Source organism: Rhipicephalus microplus, chromosome X, assembly GCF_043290135.1.
Source record: "Rhipicephalus microplus isolate Deutch F79 chromosome X, USDA_Rmic, whole genome shotgun sequence".
NCBI lineage: Eukaryota > Metazoa > Arthropoda > Arachnida > Ixodida > Ixodidae > Rhipicephalus > Rhipicephalus microplus.
The window spans coordinates 297,075,368-297,100,641 of NC_134710.1; the positions used below are offsets into that span (position 1 = coordinate 297,075,368).

The following is a 25,274-nucleotide window of genomic DNA, read 5'->3' on the forward strand; positions in this document are numbered from 1 at the left end:
ATATACCGTGTATTTTGATTGCGTGATATTGAGGGAACGTTCTCGCCTTTAATTACGCCGTGTATAATTACATACTGGGAATTGAAGAATAAAACGGCACTGAACTGAAGATGAGACAAAAGAATAGGGGCAGCTACGCACTAGTGGTGCGTAGCTGGTTTCCCTCCTCAGCCTCAGTACCCTTTCCCAGCCTCGCTATAAACTGTAGTATACATAACTATGCTATGCTTTACCCTCTACCCTCCTCCTATCTATCCTCTCTCACCCTCACTTCTTTTTCCAACCACCTTGCATCCCACGCCGGACAAATCGGCGTAGCGGTAGAGTGCGCACCGGGTGCTCGTGCAGTGCTGCTCTGTTTAGGGTTAACGCGACACGGCGTAACGAAGAGCTAAACCAGCTTCAACGTTATGTTTGTTGATTTTCGACAAAGCTCGCTTTCCTTAAAAGACACTACACTCACAACATCTCGCGATAGAGGACGTGCTACGACAGTTCGATTGTGAGTCAATACGCTGCCGCCACCAGTACAGAGAAGCCTAGAAAATGGCGTAACATGTTGAACTATAGCATCGAGCTAGAGTGTACTCGACCAAAGGAGTGCTCGGAACGGCCGCATCACCAATGTACAACAGAAAGGGAAGCCAGAAAGAGTCAAGCATGCTCTCTTCCCTTAGCGGCTATAGGAGACAAGTGCTGGATCGGTGGCAGGCCGAAAAAATAGCACCTGGCGGAGAGTCGCGACACAACTGAGCCGCTTGCGCCCAGACGACCGGCTGCAGTGTATACCGCGGGAATAGCACATGCGTGTACCACTGCTGCGCTTCATTTTGAAACGGACAGCTCGAAAAGCCAATGCACATGTAATACTGCACTGTGGTTTAGAAAAAACAAAACAAAACAAACTTTGTCCGAAGGCTACACTCACAGAAAGAGCGCTTGAAAACGGAGACAAGCTGTGCAGAGCGGACTGCGTCTATGCATGCGGGATCGAAGGGACAGTGCTGTGTAGTGATACCGACTCCCTCGCTACCGTATTCTGGTTGCATGCTGGATTTTGTGCTAAGCTAGTGCCGGCAATTATGCCCCTATTGACAAGCTCGTGGGGCGACGATATAATACTACCTACTTCTGCAGTAAAAAAAACAAAAAATACAGACTAAGTAGCAGCTGCAGCATACTTCTTTTTTTTCTGGCGCCATATGAACACCCTGTCCGTGGTATGTGTGCACGCGGACATTGATCAAGCAAACCACCATGACAGCATAGTACGGGTGGTGTCGCACTCCTTTGCTTGATGGCGCGGAATAAATTTCCTACCACGGCGGCCGCATTTAGATGGGGGCAAAATACAAAGAACAACAGTGACCCAAGATATATGCGCTCATTGAAGAATTCCAAGCGGTCACAATTAATCCTGATAACCACGCTACAGCGTGCCTCAAAATCATATCTTGTTTGGCGCATGAAAGCCTAGCAACTTTGATGTTGAATAGACACCTTTGATTCGAGCAGACAGAGGCAGGCGGGAAAACTAAAACCGTGCGTTAGGCAAACAAAACGGTGAGTAAAAATTGAAGACATTTAAAAGACAAAAATTTTGATGTTACTTAGCGACGGCAACCAGTGAGAAAAACGCTTACCGCATAGGCTGACTCCAGAAAGCTAAGCTTCGAGTAATTCGCTGCTCTATTCGTAACGTAAACCCTGTCTTTAGCGCAAACTTAGTTTAACAGAGACATCTTAGCATCGAGTATTCATCGCGAGCGTACCTTTCATAGGCTTTCCTTATGTCATGGTAAGTAAATTTTGTAGACTGCTTACTTCTATCATTCTCTTCACGTGGGGGCATCAGATGGAGTTTGGTGGTGGGGATCAAATGAAACAGTTTTTACATATACGCATGCCGCATAATATCCTATAGTTTTATTTTCCCTCAAAACACCGTATAAATTCGGCTGTTTCATGCTGGTTTCCACTGGTGGCCGTCTTTATTATCGATTAAATCTGGCATACAGGTACAGATTGGTTTAGAAACCAGCCCGACACCACAAGAAAGGAGAGCTTTCGATGGAGGTGAAAATGCTGTAGGCCCGTGTGCTCAGATATGGGGGCAGGTTGAAAACCCCCATGTAGTAAAAATTTCCGGAGCCCTCCACTGCAGCGTCTCTCATAATCATATGGTGGTTTTGGGACGTTAAACCTCACATATCAATGAATCAATCAACTAGACAGAAGAGCGAGAGCAGAACATACTTTGTTTGTCTGACAACTTGGATTCAACGCTGCCTCCTTTCTTATTAATATGATGATTGATTGATTTGTGGGGTTTAACGTCCCAAGTTATTAATATGATCAAGAAGAAAAAAAAACATACAGGAATACGTCCTCCCTCATTTCTAACTACTGTCGCACTTGAATACCAGCAGTACCACCAGCGCCCTTTCGAATTGTTACGTCACTGCGCGTCTGTACCGCCTTTACCAGTCGCCACTCTCGCTTCGGGAGCAGCTGAGAAGTGCGCGCTTTGGCCGCCAGGGCACCGCGGAAACTTCAGCGCTGGTTCCCTTAAAGCTTCTTTGGCCGTTCACTGTCACAGGCCGAGATATCGAGGCAACCTCTCTCTCTCTCTTTCTCTCTCTATTTTCACCGAAACAGTTGTCCTCGTTTATCAACTTTCACCTGAAACATCCCCCCACATACTGTCGATGGCCTTGCGCGTAACAGTGCGTCATGCATTCTTGTACGCCGCTGCCCAGCCGTATCAGGAAGCTGGTCACATGCGCATCAACATGAGCAGTGAACGCTGTGAATTCGCAGCTGTAAAATCACTGATTGCGCACCAGGAAGCTGTTTTACAGCCCGCTTGCTGGCGCCTGTTACAGCACTATTGTTGCAAGAGAAGGTGTAGTTGAACGTTGGTTGCCCATATCCATCGCTACGAGTGCACGCTGTGTCTGCAGCTACGGCTAGCCACAAAAAGCAAGTACGTACTCATGCAACCAGCTTCTAGACGAGCACATTGCATTACTGGCATCATTGTACACTAACTCATAAGGAAGTGTACTCCATGTTTAATGTCCCCTGAAGTATATTGCACCATGTCAGCACGTTAAGCAATTCATGTGGTGTATATCTTGCTAAAGTATCTTCTATTGGTATCCCAAAGGAACTTAGGCTATGAGCGACACCATAGTGGAGGGCTCCGGATGATTTAGACCATCTGGAGTTCTTTAACGTGTTCTGACAAGGCACAGCGCACGGTCCTCTAGATTTCACCTCCATCAAAATCCGACCCCCGCAGCCAGATTCGAACAAGCGTTTTTGGGCCAGCAGCCGAGTTCCGACACCTCTGAGCTACCGCGGTTGCCATGACGTATACGCCAGTAAAATGCAGTACGTAGACATGCATTTATGCCTCTCTGAGTGAATTATATGTGTGGACAGCATTTGGAAAATGTTGTCAGCTGTTTTGTTAGCCTCTGCATGCTCCACAAAACATGGCACGTGTAAGGCGTAAGTGATGACCATATATACCTAAAATCGGCGCGCTGCGCCGTACAATGTATATAAACGAAAATTTGCGCGAACAAACAAATAATAAATATTTGGTACGGGAACGGAGTAAATTTTCTGTTCCCCCCACCTCGCCTGAAGAAAATTAGCAGACTTTATTTCAAGTTTATTCATTCATTAGGAAACGCAGCATTAAGACAAAGCATTCTGTTCAGGCGCATTATGTACACAATTGATAAAGCGTGGCACCCTGGCGACGCCAGGCCGATTTCGACGACGCGTATTCGGCATGCACTGAAAGCCGCTCTGCGCGCTCGCTATCTCGTTCGTTTTTAACGGCTGGTTTCGTAATTTACCTGCGTGCACACATCTTCATTCATGCACAACGCATCCTGGTCAAAACGCGTTGGCGATCTACCATGTTCGACATTGCAATATAACATGCTCTCCGCGAGGGCGGCATCCAGTGTGCACGTCGGAATGCCGCCGGGTATACGTTATACGTTACGTTGGCACGCCGGACTGTAGAGTGATTACCTTCACTGCCATAGAGTATACCCATGACGAGCACTCATTACGTCGGACGGTACCTCAGTATTTAGTCTAAGCGGTAAATGTCAGTCAGTGACTGCAACACTAACGAAAACTGTGTGCAACATAGAAAGCACAATCAGTGCTGAATGGCCACAGAAAGATTTCTGACCTCAGACTCTACTCGACTAGACCAATCCTTCTCTAAAACTTTGAGCAATGGACGCCCAGAGATCTTGGCATTCATTTACAAAGCACGTCCGCGAACCAGAGAGGACTTGCCAAAGGGACGACAGAGCCAACAAGCACTGATAAAGACCCTTTCTCCAACCACCTTGATACCCATTCCCTAAATTTCTGCATCAAGGCTTAGGCCCATGAAAGGCAGAAATAAAGGTGTATTGAAAAAAAAAAATTCGGCCATGGGAAAAAGTCTCATGCTGCATTGTACTTTTAAAGCCGTAGTAATGTTTCTTACTTATATTGAAGTGTGAATATATGAACACTTAACCTGAATTGTCATTAGGAGCGAAGCTCCTCTTAGTATAACCTTGTCATGCGTCACGCGTAATCTAGAGAAGAGAAAAGAAAGAAAAAAGGCAGTATCTCCCGAATAGTATAATATATGGCGCTTTCTCATAGAAGTACATACAAACTGCAATTGAGTAAGAATTTTCTAGATGACGCTCTAGCGCTACTCTCCGATTGGCTGCTGCGCGGGCTGTGTCTGGGTACGCGGAGAACGACTGCCTTTGTGTCTTCCTGGATAGTCTCCATACGTGGCGGATTGTTCATGGGGCATGGACGAAGCAGAGCGGCGGGCGCGTTGAAGACGCTTGCGCTCGGATTATTTGGCTGGCGTCTCGTCGGTGTTACCCGCACGCCGTCTGCCTTCCTGAATACGATCGAAAGCATGGACGCATGCATTGAGGGGCGGACACAAGGACAGATGGATGGACGGACGCCTTGCCCCACTCATCATTTTCTCCGTGGATATGCCCTAATTGCTTTTTTATTTACTTGTTTTTTGTAATATGTAATTGACTTGAATAACTAATTTTTAAATGTACTAAAAACTGCGCAATTTGCGTTTTTCACTTAGTTTTTCATATGTAAGGTTTGGGCGTGCTTACCAAATGTGCACTCTTAGCGAAAATTCGTTTTTTTATTTTCAAATCTTATCATATTATGATTATTGAGCGAGTACTTCTAGAAAAGTCGGCAACGAAATTCATCGGCGACGAAATGTAGCAGGCAGTTGTTCTACTTTTATTCAAATAGATCAAAATATCATCTCTCTTACGATGCATTTTCGTATTTCATAAGGAAACCTACATGCGTGAAATGCGTCACCAAGGAGAAACGACTAAATGAACATATATATATATATATATATATATATATATATATATATATATATATATATATATAAATATATATATATATATATATATATATATATATATATATAAATATATATATATATATATATATATATTTATATATACGAACGGCCTCTGACTCGGCATCTCATATACACCGGAGAAAACAGGCGTCAACGAAGAAACCGAACGTAGTGCCGTATTTAAAGTTGCGTGAAATTGTGTGTGCAGTCACGGCTAAGCCAGGAAGTGCACGAGGAGCACGTCAGCAGAGAATATAAAGAGGGTCAGTTCGAATCCCAAGCGGTGTACCTAGATAATACGGTGCAGTACGGTGCCGTCGAATGACATCCTGTGTGCCCGGTATTTTTATAAATGACGTTAATCAAGGTCCTTCTAAGCGTAAAATTTGATCCACGTCAATAGCCACAAGGAACTAAATTACGAAAAACCCATCTTTTCCCCTTTTTACATAAAAGGCAGAGACGCACTTTGCATCGAAAATTATCCACCAGGCAGCGCAGATGTGCGTCCTCTTCATCTGAAAAAAGAAAAAAAAATGGTTTCATAGATCACCGGAAACCAATATGCCCGTCTCAGATTAAAAAAACAACAAAAAAAACACACACCCGTTATTATGAGGTCCTGGTGCGCTACACAGTGTTCTCGACTTCGTTGCGTTATTCTTTCCGTTTTATGGCCCTGTTTTCTCTGTGGTCTGCGTGTGACTGTTTTCTTCTTAGCAAACTTCATTATTTTGTTATGGTATTGAGTACATAGTTTTTTTTTCTGACCAATATTTTCATGATCTTCGAAGAGCAGACTTCTTTTTTTTCGGTATAAATGGGCGTAACCGGAGTGGAATGCTGAACGAACTTAAGCCACCCGATGCTGGAAAATTATATATTTCACTCAAAGCAAATTTTGTCGACAAAGGACGTAATCAGAGTATGCTTTGATAAATTTCGAAGTACTCTAGCGCAGGGCGGAAGTGCCTATTTCACGGTCTTTCAACATACGTAAGTACTGTCGCTTGAAAAGTAATCTCGATGTAGCGAGCTTAATTTTCGTGCCTTCACTTTTCTGTGCTCAGCAATTTATATTGCAGCGGGGGGGGGGGGGGGGTGGCAGTGGAAGTTTACATCTGCGAATATTTCTGAGTTGCTTCATATGGATGAAGTAAAGAGAGTAAGTCTGTCGTTCACATGCACACACGCGCACACTCTCCCTTTCTCTTTCTCATGGTGAGATAATTCCCCATTGGCATATATTGTGTTTTTCACGTCACAGAGGCAACACGGTTTGACGCCATCCCTTTCAACTTCTGTTCTCCATATGCAGAAACTAAGCGCTGTAGGCTCGAAATGTGTAGTTTTTTTTATTTATTTAGAGCGTGATGACAGTTTGAAACTACGGCAGACACGTAACGCTACTGTGCCGAAATTTCAAGGGATTCCATGATATTTACGAAAATTCCTCTTCATCGCACGACTGCCACAGGATTTGTACATTTTCTGATAACGCTCCGCATACCCGGAATGAGACCACTCATCAGTTAATCAGAGAAAACCATGTAGGCGAATCTCCTGCAATCGTTCGTGATCACTCTTCAGAGCTTTTGCTTCCTGCCGAGCAGCGCGCAAGCACTGGAGCGTCTACGCGCAACGATAGCCGGGCCGCGACTTCTCCGGCGTAAGCCGAAAGGATTACTTCTACCTGCGCCTCCTCGCTTCCCGCCGGTTCCGGGATGGATTGAAAGGGCCAAGCTGATAAGTACAGCCCCAGCTGCCCCTAATAGGATGTCGAAGGAGGCAACGTCGCACACACTTCCCATTTGTGGAAGTGGGCGCTCTCGGCACTACCGGGTAAATGCATTCTGAGGATGTCTGACCTTGTTATTGTCACGCGCGCCTTCGCTCTCTTATTGGCTCGGAGATATAGAGGCATTTGCGTGTGCTGCGCTTCATGTAACCTAACTGTTCTGTTTGAAGTTTCGAAGCAGCGAATAATGCAACGAGAGTCGCAGTATACGTTTGTCAACAAATTTCGGTCATGCGTCCTCATCCGCTAGCAACACATTTCTTTTTATACTGATTGGTTGGAAATTTTCAAACTAATTAAAACGTAAACAAACTCCATGTGGTTACGCCTACAGATGGGAAGAGATCTACACTGAAATGCATCTCTCAGAAATTCGGGCCCCACCAGATTCGCTTATAATTCTAATTACTTGTTGCTACCCTGTGACACTATAAGGAGGAAAAAAGTATAAATTCGCTACAATTCCATTTTGCAATAGTTAACTTGTACAACGTAAAACTGGGACCACATTGTTTACATTTAAAAGCTTCATTAAAATATTTTGCTATTAATATCTGATAGCTCACCTTGGTGGTCGTTTTAATATCGTTTTCCGCGTTTCTTGTTCTTTGCAGATTCTTGCTCTCTCCTTTTCTACTGTTTATTATATACTTCTATAGCGTATTGCCCGTGATCTCGCATTGTATTTCATTCTCTCTCTCTCTCTAAGTGATTATGTAACTGAAAAGAATAGAAAAGTGCCGCCCGTAACTGTCTATCACTTGGATGACACCTCAACAGGTGGGCACAAGGAGAAGGGGGGTGGGAATAAACTTGGAAAGGAAGGGAAAAGCAAAGAAGGTAGAAGGAAAAAAAAAGAAAGGTCGCATTTGATTCGTCTTCACCAGTGCGCGTCTGAACGATCACAACACACAACGATCCAGAAAGGCCGCCGAGAAGACCAGGAGAAGTAGATCCGCCGAGTTGGGAGAGGTGTGGCGAGCCATGTCCTTCCTGTTACTTACTTGGGTATTTCAAGTGTTCTTAGGGGCTCATCGCCTCCTGATCCGCCAATTTCTTAATTAAATTTTTGTTGTAATTTTTAACCGGCGGTCACATATCAGTATTTATACTCTGGACTCATCTGTGTGTATTTTGCAACTGATGCATATCTAACATATAAAATCAAACGGTGCCGCTGGTTTAAGTTGTTTCTGTGCACGATCAAGAGCTGATTTATCCAAGACGCTGCACTCTTAACGCTGAAATAATTAAATGGCGCTCACGTTTTCTGGAGAACATTTTTCTACAATTTCATTTGTTTTACTACAGAAACACTTTTGAGCATAGGTCCTCCACTCACTTTTTTTAAATGGATGAAGCGATCATTAGCTCTCCACTTCATATATGCAGGCCGTAGCCTGGCCTCTCCTGGACTGTTCGTTTCAGGTTGAATTAAAAGCGCATGGTTTCTTCAGGAGAATCGAGCAATTCTTTAAGCTTCCGCTGTGCCTTAAATCACACCAAAAGTGAATGTCTGGCGTCGTTTCGGCACTCTTCTTAAGATTACTTCTTGATACAAACTCAGTAACAAAAATGGCTAAAAACATGCACCAGTGTTCACGGTGTCACTGCAATTAAACTGAGGCATGATATGTCACTGGTTCTAAAAAAAAAAAATCCGCGTGCCGACACAAGCTGCGATCATTTCGTTGCGGAGGAATTGTTCTTTGTTTGGTTTTTTAAAGACGTCTTCGCTGGAGACACACGCTTATCATTGTTTTGAATAGCGTGGCTTGGGGCCACATACGCCACCTTGTATTCGTCTGTCGCTCGTTATTCAAAGCACAAAAAAGTCACATCTGCTTATAAATATTTTACGATGCCTTTAACATTATACCTAGGTATTGGTTGTGAAAGCTCCGTGGCATCAAAATGACAATAGCGGAGGAAAGAGCGGAAGCTGGCGGCGCGGTCCAGCCTATCAGGGGAGGCCAAATTTCTCAGTAGAAGTGTGGCGGTTTGGGCTAGTTGGTATTACATGACAATAGTTAGAGCGCGAGAACAGAACGACGAAAAGGGGACAAGTTATAGCGCTCGTCTTCTTCTTGTCACCTTGTGGTCGTTCTGTTCTCACGCTATAACTATCGTCATGCTCAGTAGAGTTGAACGACATCTTGTCACAGCCCTTGCAAGAATGTCCAAACTCTAGAGCCAGAAACTAGTGTGGCAACTTGGCTGTGGCACAACCGGCAGAATCGCGGGTCTTTCGTCGCTCATAATCAGCTCGCGTGACGTCGAGCAAACATGGCGCGGTGCATACATGGGCTGTCCATACTTATGGGCCGCAGAACACCTATATACTGCCATGTATGGGCCATGGAGGAAGGAAACCTATGGGCTGTCTCCGTCGGTGAGCGTGGCTTTTACGGCTCTTCGGTCTCGTCTGCGCATGCGCGGGCGAGGTTAAACGCGCGTGGTGCACACCGGTGGCTCGGGTATTGCTAAGCGACGGAGTGGAGGCTTTTTTATTATTATTTTTTGCAGACGGTGATCGCTTTAAAAAAGTGCATTGGCCTCCCATCCGTTGTACTGGATTGCACTACATACACTAGTTACTACTCGAACACGCTGCCCCGCAGCGGTGGTCTAGTGGCTAAGGTACTCGGCTGCTGACCCGCAGGTCGCGGGTTCAAATCCCGGCTGCGGCGGCTGCATTTCCGATGGAGGCAGAAATGTTGTAGGCCCGTGTGCTCAGATTTGTGTGCACGTTAAACAACCCCAGGTGGTCTAAATTTTTGGAGCCCACAACTACGGCGTCTCTGATAATCATATGGTGGCTTTGGGACGTTAAACCCCACACATCAATGCCACACACTCGAACACGTTACAAAAACTGTTGCTTCTGTATTCACGTTTGTTCAGAATATGAGTGAAGCTGTAGCTTGTAGTAAGCTGATATTGATTAGACATTTTCAATAGCGACGTTCCACGAGCACATACAGTGCCACCATGATTTCGCCATTTTTTCATGTTGAGACAGGGTGGCCTGAGATATCTTTATCGCCAGCTGTCAGAGTGTTTCGCGGCGCAGGTTTTGCGCCACTCTTTTCGAGAGTGAGCGCCACGCTGCTTGACCACGCCCGCAGCATCCGGTAGGGCTCGTACGGTGTTTGGTCGAGACAATAGTTGCGACAATGTTCAGTTCATAACAAGTTCATTCCAGTTCAGTAAGCTTTCGGGCCTTTGTTGCGTTGTAGCCGCTTATTGAGATTGTGGCTAGAATCATCTCACCAACCAATCTGCTATGGCGATATAGCCATTTCGGGTTTGCGCATGCATATTTCTAATATCAATTACGGGAGCGCGAGTCAAATATACGCAAAAATTCTATGCTTTAAATGCAAGTCTAAGTCGCAATAAAAAAAAAGAGCAATCTCTTTGAATCCATGTCGCTGGCTGCCTATCCGCGTGAGCAATGAAGTCTGATTTTGCAGCAAATAAATGATTCGTCTTTCTCTGTTAATTAAAGAATAATAGAAACATAGTTTGGAGTCGATTTCATGAAACATCACCTGGATGGCAACTGTAGTAGGTCAATAAACACTTGAGCGGGTGAGTTATAGTCATTGCAGTATATATGCATTCTTTAATTTGGTGTCATACGAGCAGGTAGTCAATATTACACAGTAGCCAGCATTGACATATAGAGGGACATGCATTCTATGCAAATAATGTCATGGCAGGTCATTCATGTTTGACGTATCTGCATTTCTTGCCAAACGTATTGTGATATACGCCCACTTAACGCGGTAGAAGGTGGCACTAACGAACTGACTGACGGAAACCACGCACACGAGCGTGTTTAGTTCACCAAGAAGTGCTCTGCATCACTACGAAAATACTGCTATTGCAACAAGCTACTCGCTTCATTATGCTTGTGAGTGCCCATGCCATGGAAGATCGCCCAACCATGGAAGTTTCGCCAAACCATGGAAGCAGCGCAAATGAGCAAGAGCGTTTTTGTCGTGACATTATACGAGCAAGCGAACGAAGGTGTTGGTCTGCGTCTTGTCCTCCTCTTACAGTTTAGCGCAATACATGCTACCAGCGGAAGTGAGCAGGCGTAACACAATGGTCCCGTTCGATGATAAACGTAGTCCATTTCTTCCGCTTTCTTTCACTTTCAGAGTGCAAATTCACTTACGCCTTCCCAGAAGAAAACGAAAAAACTGGGTAGCAGCTGCTACCATTCATTCACTTTGTGAATCGTTCGGCCGCCACAGGCATATTTACCTTCATGTTCGCATGTGGCAAATATACGCGAGATAGCACTGCCTCTTCGGACAGCAGAGGGAAAACAAGACCGTTGGGCGTATAGAAATGAGAGAGAGGTACGCATGGACCGAGCGGCCAAACAAAGACCGAACTCGTCGCCCGTGGAGGGCTAGCTGAGGAATGTGAATAGACACGGGTGCGGGAGTTTCACGCACACTCGAGGCCGGGGCATTGCAGTCTGGTTCGGCGGCTAACCAGCTGGCGTGGCGGCGGCGGTGCGAAGCGAGACGCTGTTGACGCGTTCCCCGAGGCGCGCAGCCAATTTCTCGGCCCGCGGGTCCATCGTCGGCGCACCAAATTCGATTACACTAATTGGAAGACCACGCGATGACGGCGCTCTTAGTGGTCGTATTCACACGCAGGAGATACTGGCGGAATAGCAAAACACGGGAAGCGAAGAAGAAAGGAGAGAAAAGGAGAAGCAGAGACGGCGTGTGTGAGATGAAAAAAAAAAAGAAAAGAAAAAGAAACGTTGGTGGTAAAACTGGGCGAAGCAAATGTATATGACCAGATTGGGCCGCGAGTGGTGAATCGGTTAAGGCAGCGGCCGTGGATGAAGGGAGCTGTTGGGGCGTGTCAGTCCTGCCGTAAATATAGCTATGCTATGAGGCGGCGCCGCGCTTTCTGTCTCATTCACTTCGTTTGGTATTGTTACATCGATACTTACGGCCCTTGGGCGAGTCCCTGATAGAATTCGAGGCGCGAGGAGCAGATAGTTCAAGGGTGATATTTTTTATTAGCCTATCATTTCTTTACGCGTACATATACAGCTCCCTTCGCAGGTACCCTTAGCATCTATGGAAATATTACTTTGCTGTATTGTTTCGCATGCTCGCGTAGAAACTGTGATAGAATATTCAAGCTGTATTTACTTGACCCTATATATAGGTTACCATAGTTAGTACCGCGCCCAACTTGAATGATATTTTAATAAATTATTTCGGGTAGTTTTCATCTGCAGCATCGAATACAGTTGCTAAGCACTCAACCGTCGTCGGCGTGCATCATCTACATTTCATCGTAGTACATCATCTACATTTTCATCGACGAGTATATGAAAATGACAAAAAGGAGCTTCAAAAAACGCGCAGTTAGTAGTATGTAATAAAGGGACCGACAGCCGCATGGGTTAGCAACGAAAACCTTAATTTTGAATCTGGCGATTCGTGAACAAAAAGTCAACGCCTAGTAAACGGAGAACGGTAGTGCGCAGGCTTATTGTATTTAACCCTTGCGACCAGCAACGGTTAATACCATCTGTGTTGGCTAAATAATAGTGTTGGATAGTATTGGCTTATGTTAATATATATATATATATATATATATATATATATATATATATATATATATATATATGTGTGTGTGTGTGTGTGTGTGTGTGTGTGTGTGTGTGTGTGTGTGTGTGTGTGTGTGTGTGTGTGTGTGTGTGTGTGTGTGTGTGTGTGTGTGACGCTATGATGAATGGGCGACGTGGCCTGGCTCATACCCCTTGTTTATTCTATCTCTGACTTCTTCCTTCTCTGCCTCTACCAACCATCGCTTCATACGTCACACGATTCCCCCTCCCTCCCGAAAGAAGGCATGAATTATGAACAAGAAAAAGTAAACAGGGAGAGGTTGAAAAGTCACAAATGTCAAAAGTCACAATTGGTTCTATGCTCCAGAGGAGTTCCATAAACTTTCAATGACTTCAATGGAGAGTGCAGCAGTCCGGTTAACGCAGGAGTTCTGGTGGGCGAGGCTGACTGTTGCGTTCTGGATGGCATAACCACACCCTTGACATCTTCACTGATGATGACACGATTTGAGGTCTTGTGAGGAACGAAAAAGGCTTGAAATCTGTGTAGCATTGGATTGACGGATGTCTTTGGCATCGGATGCAGCGCCGTCGTGGCAACAGACGCGTTGCTTCTAAAATGCGTGCTTCTTGACGGATTGTGACGGCGTGATGCCTGCGGGCTAGCGGTATGCAAGAAGTGCTTCTGCATCTTTCTTGGCGTTTTTCGTGGTGTTGCGGTCTGTGTAACTGTAGGCGCAGGGAGCGTCTCTGGCGACTTTCCTCTGTGCGAGAAAATTTGACGTCTTGTAATACTTTTTGGGTTAGAGATCTTATTTTCCGCTTTTCTTCAATTGGTGAGTGTGCTTCCGTTGAATTTCGCGTTCGTCGATGCCTTCGTTGCAGTCTATTTTGTTGTCGCATGAGGTTGCGCGCTTGGCTCATTGCTGATGCTGATGCTGCTCAGGAGATGGCTGTAGTGGCAAGCCTACCGGAATGGGACATTCATTTACTTTGAGGTTTGACGCGTCCTGTAGACAGCTGATGCATGGTGAACAGGTTTCTTGCTTATCAGGCATGGTTGGTGGTGCGCCATCATTGCTAGCCTGCTCTTCAGAGGCTTCTGTGACGTGGTTGATTACGGACGCTTCTGAAAAACAACTGTGTACAAGGTTTGATGTACGATTTGCTTCTGAATTGGTTCGATTCTTGGATTGGTGACCACTGCACGAGAGTACCACATGTGACGTCGCATCACCAGGTTGAAAATGCGAATTTCGGCAAGTCTGCAGTGCCGTGGAAATGAACTCTTGCGACAAAAAACATTCAGAGTTGACAGATAGTTCATCAGGGGCTTCTTCTTCGCGGCTCACTATGAGTGGTTCTTGCGCCTGGTAGCATGCGACGTTCGATGCGTCTGAGCCTTCTGTGTTTGGAGTTTCTGGTGGCTGCGCACTGGACGGCAACATTGCAACAGGGGTAGTTCGGTGAGGTTTGAGTTGTGAATGGCCCTCTTTCTGTGCAACTAACGATGCGAGCTGTTCTGGCGCATGAATCTGGGTGGTAAGTCCAGGGCTTGGCGTAGCATCGTCCGAGCTCCGCAGCTCTATCCCGACCATCGTGAGCGTGCTAGATGTGAGATGGACATTTTGAGTCACGAAAGAGCCAAGCGATGGAAAACCAGGAGGCGGGCCAAGTCTGCGAGATGGGGAGTAAGCTGCTCCAATGCGTGAAGACTGATTTTCACTCTTTGAGTCATCTTGGCGTTGTTTGGTATTTTCCCCATGTGTCAGCTGGTCTTCCATGAACAAGGCGTCCTTATGACACGAATAGCGACCGTTAGGAGCCTTTGAAGAGCTGCGTCGTAGAAAACCAGGTGGTGGACCATGTATGCGAGACGAAGCATGAAAGGCATTAGTATGGTGAGCGACGTCTCGTGTCGTATGTTGGTGCCACGACTTTGAAAATGCCGACTTTCGTGAAGAGAAACCTGGTGGAACATCACGTTTCTTGAGAAATAAGCGTGGACTGTGACAGCCGAGTGTGGTTGTATGCAGATGGTCGGTAATGAGGAAGTCTTGGTCATAGTCATTAAAACGGGTAATCATCTCGTCTTTGATCTTTTGCCAAGACTCGTCATTTTCAAAGATGTGGGTGAGGTAAAACTTAAATGCCTCACCGGAGATGTAGTCAGTGAAGTTGATGATAATCTCCCGTTCCGACCAGGATGCGGCGGCGGCGTGGACCTCGAATAGGTTGAACCAGTCTTGTACGGGTCCGTCGTCCGCTGATCCGGTGTACTTGGGGATGTCGAGGTCAGCCGATGGTTCTGTCATGGTGCTGGTCGTTGTCCTTCTAGGCGAGGGATTCGGTAGTCAATGTATGGTCAGGGTGTCTTCTGGGGAACTGCGTCGATGATGAGTGACTGATGAAGGGGCAGGCAGGTCTCCATCCTGTCGACTCGTGTGATGCTATGATGAATGGGAGACGTGGCCTGGCTCATACCCCTTGTTTATTCTATCTCTGACTTCTTCCTTCTCTGCCTCTACCAACCATCGCTTCATACGTCACACGTCACGCGAGTCGACAGATTGGAGACCTGCCTGCCCCTTCATCAGTCACTCATCATCGACGCAGTTCCCTAGAAGACACCCTGACCATACATTGACTACCCAATCCTCGCCTAGAAGGCAACTCCACAAACTCCAGGAACTACAACGGACACACCAACAAGGACGACGACGCAAAGCAAGCGTCTTTAAACAAATTCAAGAAGCGAGGCATCTTCGCCTAAGGGATCGGCGCCAGAAACGCATTTGGCACAAAAGATCAAGACTGCGCCTAAGATTACAGCTCCAAAACCTCAGGAAACACCGAACAAGACAAGAAGTCACCAGTTCCACCACGCAAGGATTCAGACACCATCCCATTAGTTTACGACAACGAGCACGCACGCAGCAGAGACAGCGACGCCGAAGACCGATCTACTGCAACGCTTTCAAACAGCGTCCACTCTTCACAATAATGCCAGCTATTTCATCAGTCTCCACGTCCAAAGCATTCTTGTGTTATCCAGGACGCAACCATCAGATTCGCCCGCCAGATCTGTTATTGATATCACCGGACTGCCACACTCTCCCTTCAAGTCTTAGCGACGAGGAAGACAACACGTGCATTTTAAAATTTGTGAGACTACCTCTTTATTTTGACATTGGTGACTTCCAAGTCACTACTTGTTTACTTTTTTTGTTTGTAAGTTGTAACTCATGCCTTCTTTCGGGGGGAGGGGGAATCATGTGACGTATGAAGGTAGCGATGGTTGGTAGAATCCGAGGAGGAAGAAGTGCTTTTGGAAAAAACATGGGGTATGAGCCAGGCCACGTCGCCCAGTCATCATAGCGTCACACACACACACACACACACACACACACACACACACACACACACATATATATATATATATATATATATATATATATATATATATATATATATATATATATATATATATATATATATATATATATATATATATATATATATATAAGGGAAACAAGTGTATACTTAAGGGCTCGTTTTTTGTGTTTTACACAATATTAATGAGATCTAACAGACAATAATGCCAAGGAAGGTATAGGGGAAGTTATTAGGCCAGTTGTAATGTAAATGATAAGAAAGAAAAGTGGGTGAAAAGATAACTTGCCGTGGGCAGGATCCGAACCTGCGACTTCGAATAACGCGTTCGATGCTCTACCACTTGAGCTACCACGACAGCTATCCCCCCAGCCACTTTATTGGGTATCTATGTCAATTTAAACGTGGGAGTGTAAGTCAGCGCCACTAGTAGCCATGGCGGCGAGTGTGGCACACTCTTTATGAGCCTGTTTGGCGCCATGTAGCTCGTGAACTTATTACTAACTGGCAGCTGACCAATAGTATTTAATAATTTTTGAGGGCACATCCAATAAGCTTCTTGCTGACATGTTTTGGATCTCCCAAGGCAAACGTTTTTGTGGAAGATCACGGCGTGTCCAGTGCGCTGTGGTTCGGACAGTACAATTTGACACTGTTCCAGTTGATATGGGCTGTTCAAACAGATAGTTCACTGTTCCCGCGAACCTTTTAGTTGTCGTTTTGAAATGTCCAATGCAGAATACGTAGCGGGACGTTGCAGAAAATGAACTAGGTTTTTTTTTTCTTTAAGACAACACGAGAAACCTTGGCGACCTTTTATCGGATCTTTTATACAATATTGTTTTCACACTTGAAGCTGCAAGCACTGTGAATGATTGATAGATTCATAAGTGGGCTTTAACGTCGACCCCAAAACCACCATATGATTATGAGAGACGTCGTAGTGGAGGGCTCTAGAAATTTCGACCGCCTGGACTTCTTCAACGTGCACCCAAATCTGAGCAGCCGGGCCTACAGCATTTTCACCTCCATCCAAAATGCAGCCGCTGCAGCCGGTATTTAATTCAGAGACCTGCGGGTCAGCAGCAGTGGCGGAGCAGGCGCTGTGGAGACAGCATTATCGCTTCAGTGATCGTTAAACGAATAATAACCTTTAGTCAAGGTTCAAGCATATATGCGGGACGTTAAGATGATATTCTTGTGCCAAGATCACACTGGAGACACTTTCGTAGATCTCTAAAGTAGGGCGTACAGGTTTTTGTATATGAAATATTACCGAAAGAAACTCCTATATGTGACCTACATAAACAGGAATGTTCCCCTTTTAATGCCCAAACGCGGTGAAAATACAAGTAAACATTTTTTTTAATTGCTTGTGAGACAACAGTGTATATTTAACAGGTACTAAGGCCGGTAATTGGGCAAAAAATTATTACAAATTAAGGTAATTTTCATATTGGAAAAAGTCTGACAATTATTCGTAATGCAAAAACAAATAAATGCCCGTTGTTTTGGAGAGTTAATAACGGCTTCCGGAATTTCAGAAACCTGGCACTTCAAGTTTTTTTTTTTTTTTGCAGCGCTTAGGTGAGGTGTACTTTACACAAGAAACAGGAAAAGTGTGGTGGCGCCGCAAGCAGTTGTCCACATTCTAATGAGTTTTGAAAATGTCTCCTCATGTATTGTCAGCCGATCATAAAGCGAGCAATACTGCTTCTTCATAAAAACTCATACAAAAGGCTCTTGCGGTACGTTGCCACAAAATTGCATGGGAACCCCATGGGAAGTAAAGTCGTCCATAATTTAGCAAGTGCGGGGGCTTGCATTGAAAATGAGACATTTTCGGTCCTTCAGTCGCAAAGCGAGGGAAGAAATAGCTCGCGCCAAAACGGCTATATCGTGCATGCTTTCAACCCGGAGCTCCGAAATTGCATTCTGCATCATATAGACGCAAAATTTGAATACTACGCCTATCATTGAGCCACTCGATCGAAGCAATAATACATAACCTCACTCTGTTCGCAAAATTATGCATTTTCGGGTTTTTTTTTCCTTCCGATGTTGAATAGGCGAAGCGAGGTGTGCTTTACGCTCGGACTTTGACGAGGACAAAAAAAAAAAAAGAAACATGCTCAACAGCACACTATTTCATTGCGCTAGCAATTCTATTCGCGATGAATAATAAATAGGAGAAAAAAAGACTAAGTGAGGCGCTGCGTGTTCCAGAGAAAGGGTCAATTTCATGGATAAAAACAATATTCTCGATGTCGAAACAATGACGTCTGGCAGTCGACTTGCGATAACGTTCGTTTAGCGCCTTCATACAAGTTTCTGAGTTCGCAAGAACTGTAGAGGATTGTGGATGATTGCTTTTCAAAGATAATGTTCCGCTGGATTTATTTGATATAGACCTGCACTTTGCTTTTTTTCGCTTCTTTACTCAAATTGCCGTTCTCAACTGCTGAGTAGCAGGTTAGATCTCTAATTTAGGCCAACCACTCAAAAAGAAAAGACAGAGAGAGAGAGAGAGGCAGGGAGGTCAAACAAAATTATGGCATCAGCTTCCCTACCATGAACTTTGAAGGTGGGAAAGGGGGACGAAAAAAAGATGGATAGAAGAGTGCCGAGAAGAGAGAGCAGGCACAAAAAAAAAAGAGGGAAGGGCGGGAAGGTGCAGAACGAGATTACCTATCCTAATGGTTCAAAGCCACGTAAAAAATTTAATTAGTCCGGGATGAACATTTTTCTACTGAAACAAATCTTTCCTTTTCGTATGTGAGTATTTCATAGTTCATGGTATATAATTTGTACAGTATACATGCAGCTGTCCTTATTCGCAAAAAGATCATGTGAGTGGTCAGTGGCCAATTTTTAGCTTTTTTTATTGCTGGGTAATTGCGCAAACACTCTCGGCAGGTTTTTGCCATCACCATCGTGTTCTGTATGAAGTGAAAGTCGGTAACGTCACCTCGTGCCTCATATGTTCTACGAGCCAGTAAAAGCGGGGACCAATACGACTGAAGCAGAGATCAAGCGCCTCCGTCGCGGACTTGCTCGGTCCGCCTGCGGCAACGGCGGAGGAGATCCGTTTTCCGGCGCGCTGGAATATGCAAGCCTTGCGAGCCTTCCTGGAGTTCTGTGCTTCTGCGGACCTCGCGGCCTTATGGAGGACCGCTTTGCCTGCGCGCTACCGACTGAGCTGATAAGTATCTCTCTTGTCATACCTTTCACCCTTTCAGATGCGGATCATCTCTTCCTCGGGTCTATGTCCCGCGGCATCGGCGTCTGCACTCGCACCGCGCATGCGCAACTCTCCTCTTTCCCTCTCCCCAACAGCTTGCCGTTACCCTTTCCACTTATCTCTTACAACCTGCTTGCACTCTCGCTTCTGCACGCACGCGCTTCTCTCCTCCTGTTGTCTCACCTCCTTAAAGTGTGAATATAAAGCGGTGTGAACCCCATATGTATAGGTACTGGATCTTCACCTCCAATGTAGTGCCCGTGGCAGATTTCTCCTGTGTGTTGTTGAACAATAAAAACTCATAGCGTGCGCGTTAACGAAAAGCGGACAGCGGGTCTCTGTATCCAATTCGAGTTTTCTGTTCTTAGTGCCCATTAGTAGCGATTGGCATTTTCCAGTAGAAAACACCGGTCTATCACTGCGTGCATTGCGCCTACCAAGTTTCCTCTCCTGTGCAACGCCATGGTGAGCGCCAGCGTTAATACCGCCGCCAGTGTAAGCGTTAGCGCCCGCTGCTTTGCCGTAGAGATCGCAAAACGTAATAATTTACGGATCGTGAATACCTTCTTCAGAAAACGTGCTAATTGTAAGTGGACGTGGCGAAGTCATAACGATGAAACTAAAAAAAATGAAATAGACTTCATTCTATTCGCACAGCCAGTCATTTCACAAGATGTTAAAGTAGTTGGCAAGATCTGATGCAGTGACCATAGAATGGTAAAAGGTCGTATTCACCTAGATTTAAAAAAAAAAGCAACGGCGCAAACTGATGCGCAAGAAGCCAGTTAATGAGCTAGTGGTGAGAGGGAAAGGACAAAAATTCAGAGTTTCACTTCAGAGTGGACTGGAGGCTCCGAACGAGGTAACCAACGTTAGCGTTGACACAACGAACGATAATCTTATTATTATGCTCAAAGAGTGTGAAATGGAAGTCGGAAGTACAGTCTCTAGACAGGACACTCGCAAAATATCCCAGGCGACGAACAATCTCATTAAAAGACGACAAACTATGAAAGCTTCAAATGCAACCGACAAAATAGAACTAGTGGAGCTTTCAAAGTTAATCAATAGACCTAAGGTAGCCGACATAAAAAGGTATAACATGGAGAAAATGAAGCAGGCTGTAAAAAGCAGCAGAAGCGTAAAAGCTGCGAAGACAAACTTCCGCATAAGCAAAAAACGGATCTATGCAATACGGGACAAGGTAGGTAATCCCATAAAATGGATAGGACAGTTAAGGTGGCGGAGGTGTTCTACAGAAGCCGAAACAATCGGGATGATATCGTAAGAAGTAATAATAGCCCAGAAGAATTCGACATCCTACTAGTAACGACAGGCGAAGTAATTGAAGCCCTAGAAGGAATGAAAAGAGGCAAAGGTACCGGTGAGGATAAGGTAACAACGGGCCCACTGAAAGATGGCGGAAAAACTGTGTTGAAAAAACTGGCCACCTTAGATACGAAATGTCTCTTGGCGGGAAGGGCACCAAAATCTTGGAAGAACGCCCACATCGTTTTAGTTCATCAGAAAGAAGACGTCAAAGACTTAAAAAAAAAACAGGCTAATCAGCTTACAGTCCGTTTTCTGCAAACTATTCACAAAAGTATTAGCTATTATAATTAGGGCGACATTAGAGTTCTATCAACCATAACGCCAAGCAGGGTTTGCTACAGGCTACTCCACAATATACCGTAGTCATACTATCAATCAGGTATTATAGAAACGCACGGAATACAACTAACCCTATACATAACCTTCATAGATTACGAGAAGGCGTTTGACTCAGTCGAGACATGAGCAGTAATGCAGGTACTACGGAATCAGTGCATCGACGAACCTTACATAAGCATAATGGAAGAAATCTACAGTGGCTCTACAGCCACCATGGTTCTCCATAAATAAAGCGACAGAATCCCAATAAAGACGGGTGTAAGAAGGAAGACACCATCTCTTTAATGCTATTCACCGAGTGTTTACATGTTTTTAAGACGCTAGATTAGGAAGAGTTCGGGGTAAGAGTTAATGGAGAGTATCTTAAAAACCTGAGCTTCGCTGATGACATTGCCCTAATGAGAAACTAAGGGCACGAATTACAGCTCATGATTACTGAACTGGACACGAAAAGGAGAAGAGTAGGTCTGAAAATTATTATGCACAAAACTAAAGTATTGTGCAAGAGTCCCGACAAAAAACAGCACTTTGTGCTAGGTGGAGAGACGCTGGAAGTTGTAAAGGAATATATCTGCTTAAAACACGTATTAAACGCGGAGCCGTTCTATGAGAGCAAAATAACTAGAATAATAAGGATGGGGTGGAGCACATTCGGCAAGCATTCTCAAGTCATGAATGGTAATCTGCCACTAACGCTCAAGAGGAAGGTATATAACAGTTGCATCTTGCCGTTGCTTGCCTATGGAGAAGAAACCTGGAGGCTTACAAAGAGGTTTCGACTTAAATTGAGGACGCCCCAGTGAGCGATGGAAAGAAAAATGATAGATGTAACCTTAAAAGACAAGAAGACTGCAAAGTGGGCCAGGAAACAAACAGGGGTTAAGGATAGCATAGTTGAAACCAAGAAAAAGAAATAAACATGGGCCGGGCACGCAGGGCGTAAGCAGTATAATTGCTGGTCATTAAGAGTATAACTTAATAGATTTTCAGAGAAGGCACACGCACGAAGGGGATAAAGTTAGAGGGGTCAATGAAATTAAAAAATTAAAAAGTTCGCAGGTATAACGTGGCAGCAGAAAGCACAAGACCGGCTTGATTTGCGGGTCATGGGAGAGGCCTTTGCCCTGCAGTAAGCGTAGTCAGGAATATTATTATTATTATTATTATTATTATTATTATTATTATTATTATTATTATTATTATTGTGTCTTTTTCTCATCTCTTCTTTCTATCATTTTTACTTCCTCCTCACAATCCCAAAAAGCACTGAGCTATGCCCCCGCGACGGAAGGCAGGAAATAGCATCCTTTTGATTTCTCTTTCATTAGACTTTCTTTCTCTGAGAGAGCTCCAATATTTTTCACCAGCCTATAGACATGGGCAACGCAAGAAAAAATGTCATCACGCGATTACGTCTGCATATAACGTCATCACGAATATACTATTACGTCACATAGCATGGCTTCATAACATGAGTTTTAACTTGTTCAAATGTGACTTGATGATGAAGGCAGAGTAAAACCAGGTGAGGTGCAACTGTGCAGAAAAGGGCAGAGGAGAATAAATACATCGACTGATAAGGAAAGAAATAAAATGACGGCCTTCGCCTTCGCGTCACCTCAAGCATAAGGGACCCTGCTAATTTTCAGCATAACAGACATTTTGAGTATGCACTATCTAATACCTGAATCATAAGAAACTATGAATCTTGCGTCCTTCCAAATGATGTTTAGGGTACACTTCGAGTATAACGGGAACACTAATTTATAAGTTATGGCATTACATATTTAGCGAAGTGTAAGACGTGCTCAGCACTCCATTTCTAGGCAACCATTCCAAATACAGATCATCAGGAAGTAATGCTCTGTTTGTGCAATCGACCGATGCGTACAGCAGAACACCGACAAAAAAGAAAAAGGAAAAAAAATGGAAAGGAAAGAACAAGAAAGAAAATATGCTTGTTTACGTAACCAGAATTTTTCTAGCAATGTTGATTTAGGCTGCCGCAATAATATTAGAAGCAGCTCCCCCAGCCACGTGCATGTACATTTTTATGAGGAATACACAATCGATCAGCGTGGATGTTCTAAATGACTCAGTATGGTTATATCAGGTGATATAGTTAAATCGTCAACAGGCGAGCACGTGAATATTATGGCATATCTGACGAGTAACCAAGAACATACATTTTTCGCTAATGGACGCTGCAGCTCTTTGCGATAACACACGCGAGCAAAGATCTTATACGTGCATACATGCAGGAAAAGGGAAATAAATCGCATTGCGTTTGATGCTCAAGTGTACATTAGTTTTCGGCTTCAAGGGTCTTCTACGCGCCATGTGAACGTAATACGTTATTTCGAGAGTTGAGTGTGTGTTGAATTTACCAGCACTATATACAACGTTGACAGTGTATCTCCGACTTCAGTGTGAACTACGACTTGTGTGAACTCCAAGTGTATCTCCGATTTCAGTGTGAACTTTTGCATTATCGGCATGGTGGTTCTTCGGGTGCTGTCGAGTACTAGTGAGTTCAGCTTTCGCTTTTTATTTATTCGCTCTTGCGTCTGTGCTAACGCGAGACGAGCCCGTTGCTGACATCGCTGGGAGCTACCAGCGCACGTAAGCCTGCCGAGAATCATCGACCAGATAATACCTGTTGGTGTTTAACGTCCCAAAACCACGGTCTGATGATGAGAGGCGCCGTAGTTGGGGTCTCCGAAGATTTCGACAACCTGAGGTACATAAATATAAGTGTCCAGGCCTCTATGGCATGTCGCCTACATAAGCAGAAATGCGGCCGCCGCGAGCCGAAATTCCATCTGGTGACCATCGGGGCAACAATTCAGTGTAGTCAGTGGCGACCCAGTGTAGTCAGTGAAAAAGGAAAAGTGTACCCCAATTTATTTGTGTTATGCGCGTCTAACTAGATATTCCCATCGCTATGATGTAATGATTAGGACGAACCAATAAAAAAATTCAGCTCTTATCCACACGTACACAGCAGCATCCTCGCCGGTCGTCATTCGGTGCAGTTGAAGTTTGTGATTGTGCAGCATTTCATGTGCACCGAAGAGGCAGCAGCTAGGAGTGTTTTGGGACGCTTTATCGTGTTCCGTCAGCTCTGCAGCGTGAAGTACCAACGTGGCGGAAGCATGAAAAATAAAAGCGATGCATGCGGCCTCGTGAGCGGAGTCAATAGAGAGTTTTAGTACTGCGTACGCTGCGTACGTGGCGGCGTTGCGTACGTAAGGACGCCACGTTCTGCGTAGTGCGCATGCGCAGACCGCAACGCGCACGTATCGCGTTACGTACGCAGCTGCTACGTACGCACGCATGAAATGCGTGCGTGCGTACGTATGAGCTGATCGCGCCGCTCTCGAACAAGTTCGCGACAGCGCGAGACTTCGTTTTGCAAAATGGCGGCATCGAAGGCAAGCACCGACCGGCTCTGTGGTCTAAAATATGGCCATAATCTGGCTATAACACTTGGATTGGCTCACATTGGCTGTCAACAACACGTGCTTCTATTTTGATCTACCAGATGACGCAACACGCTTCACGCTCGTTACGTACGCGGGTACTACGGCGTACTAAAAGCCGATTAGTGGCAAACGACGCCACCTAACGCAAGGCGCTTGCGTGATGCGTACGTAGCACCATTCCGCAGTACTAAAACTTTCTAATATATATTCTCAGGCTGTCACCGGCCTTATAGGCCACCACTACGTTTACGCGTCCGCAAGAAACGGCCCACATGGGTGTTAAGGGAGTTTTTTGGCTTAGCCAGGTTTGCACACCAGTCGTCGGGTGGCGCTATATACGCGAACCAGTGAGATGATATGCGGCTGCGATATTCACAAGCGTCTAATTGAGCCGCAGACAAAAAAACATCCAATTCACGTGCCGTCGTATAGCGCCACTGCTCGTGAATTTTCGTGGGAACCTGTAAAAGTGATTCATTCTTTCATTATTAAGTGAGCCCATCATTTTTTTGTTCTATCGCTGATTACACGTAAATGAGCACTTTCATGCCATTTCGCAATGTGGTGCCAGTGAAAATGTGTCTTTAGAAGAGCGTGTGGTTCTTTAATAAATAGAGAGA

At 45.0% G+C, this 25,274-nt stretch overlaps 1 protein-coding gene across 1 annotated transcript in view; it reads right to left on the bottom strand.

Moving 5' to 3' along the window:
- The window catches only part of LOC119161378 (uncharacterized), a 158,987-nt gene that overhangs the window by 60,582 nt on the left and 73,131 nt on the right, over positions 1–25,274 (bottom strand). Inside the window, exon 2 of the mRNA XM_075879412.1 lies at positions 5,921–5,970. Within this exon, the coding sequence (XP_075735527.1) occupies positions 5,921–5,970 (50 nt within the window). The remainder of the gene's footprint in view (positions 1–5,920; positions 5,971–25,274) is intronic.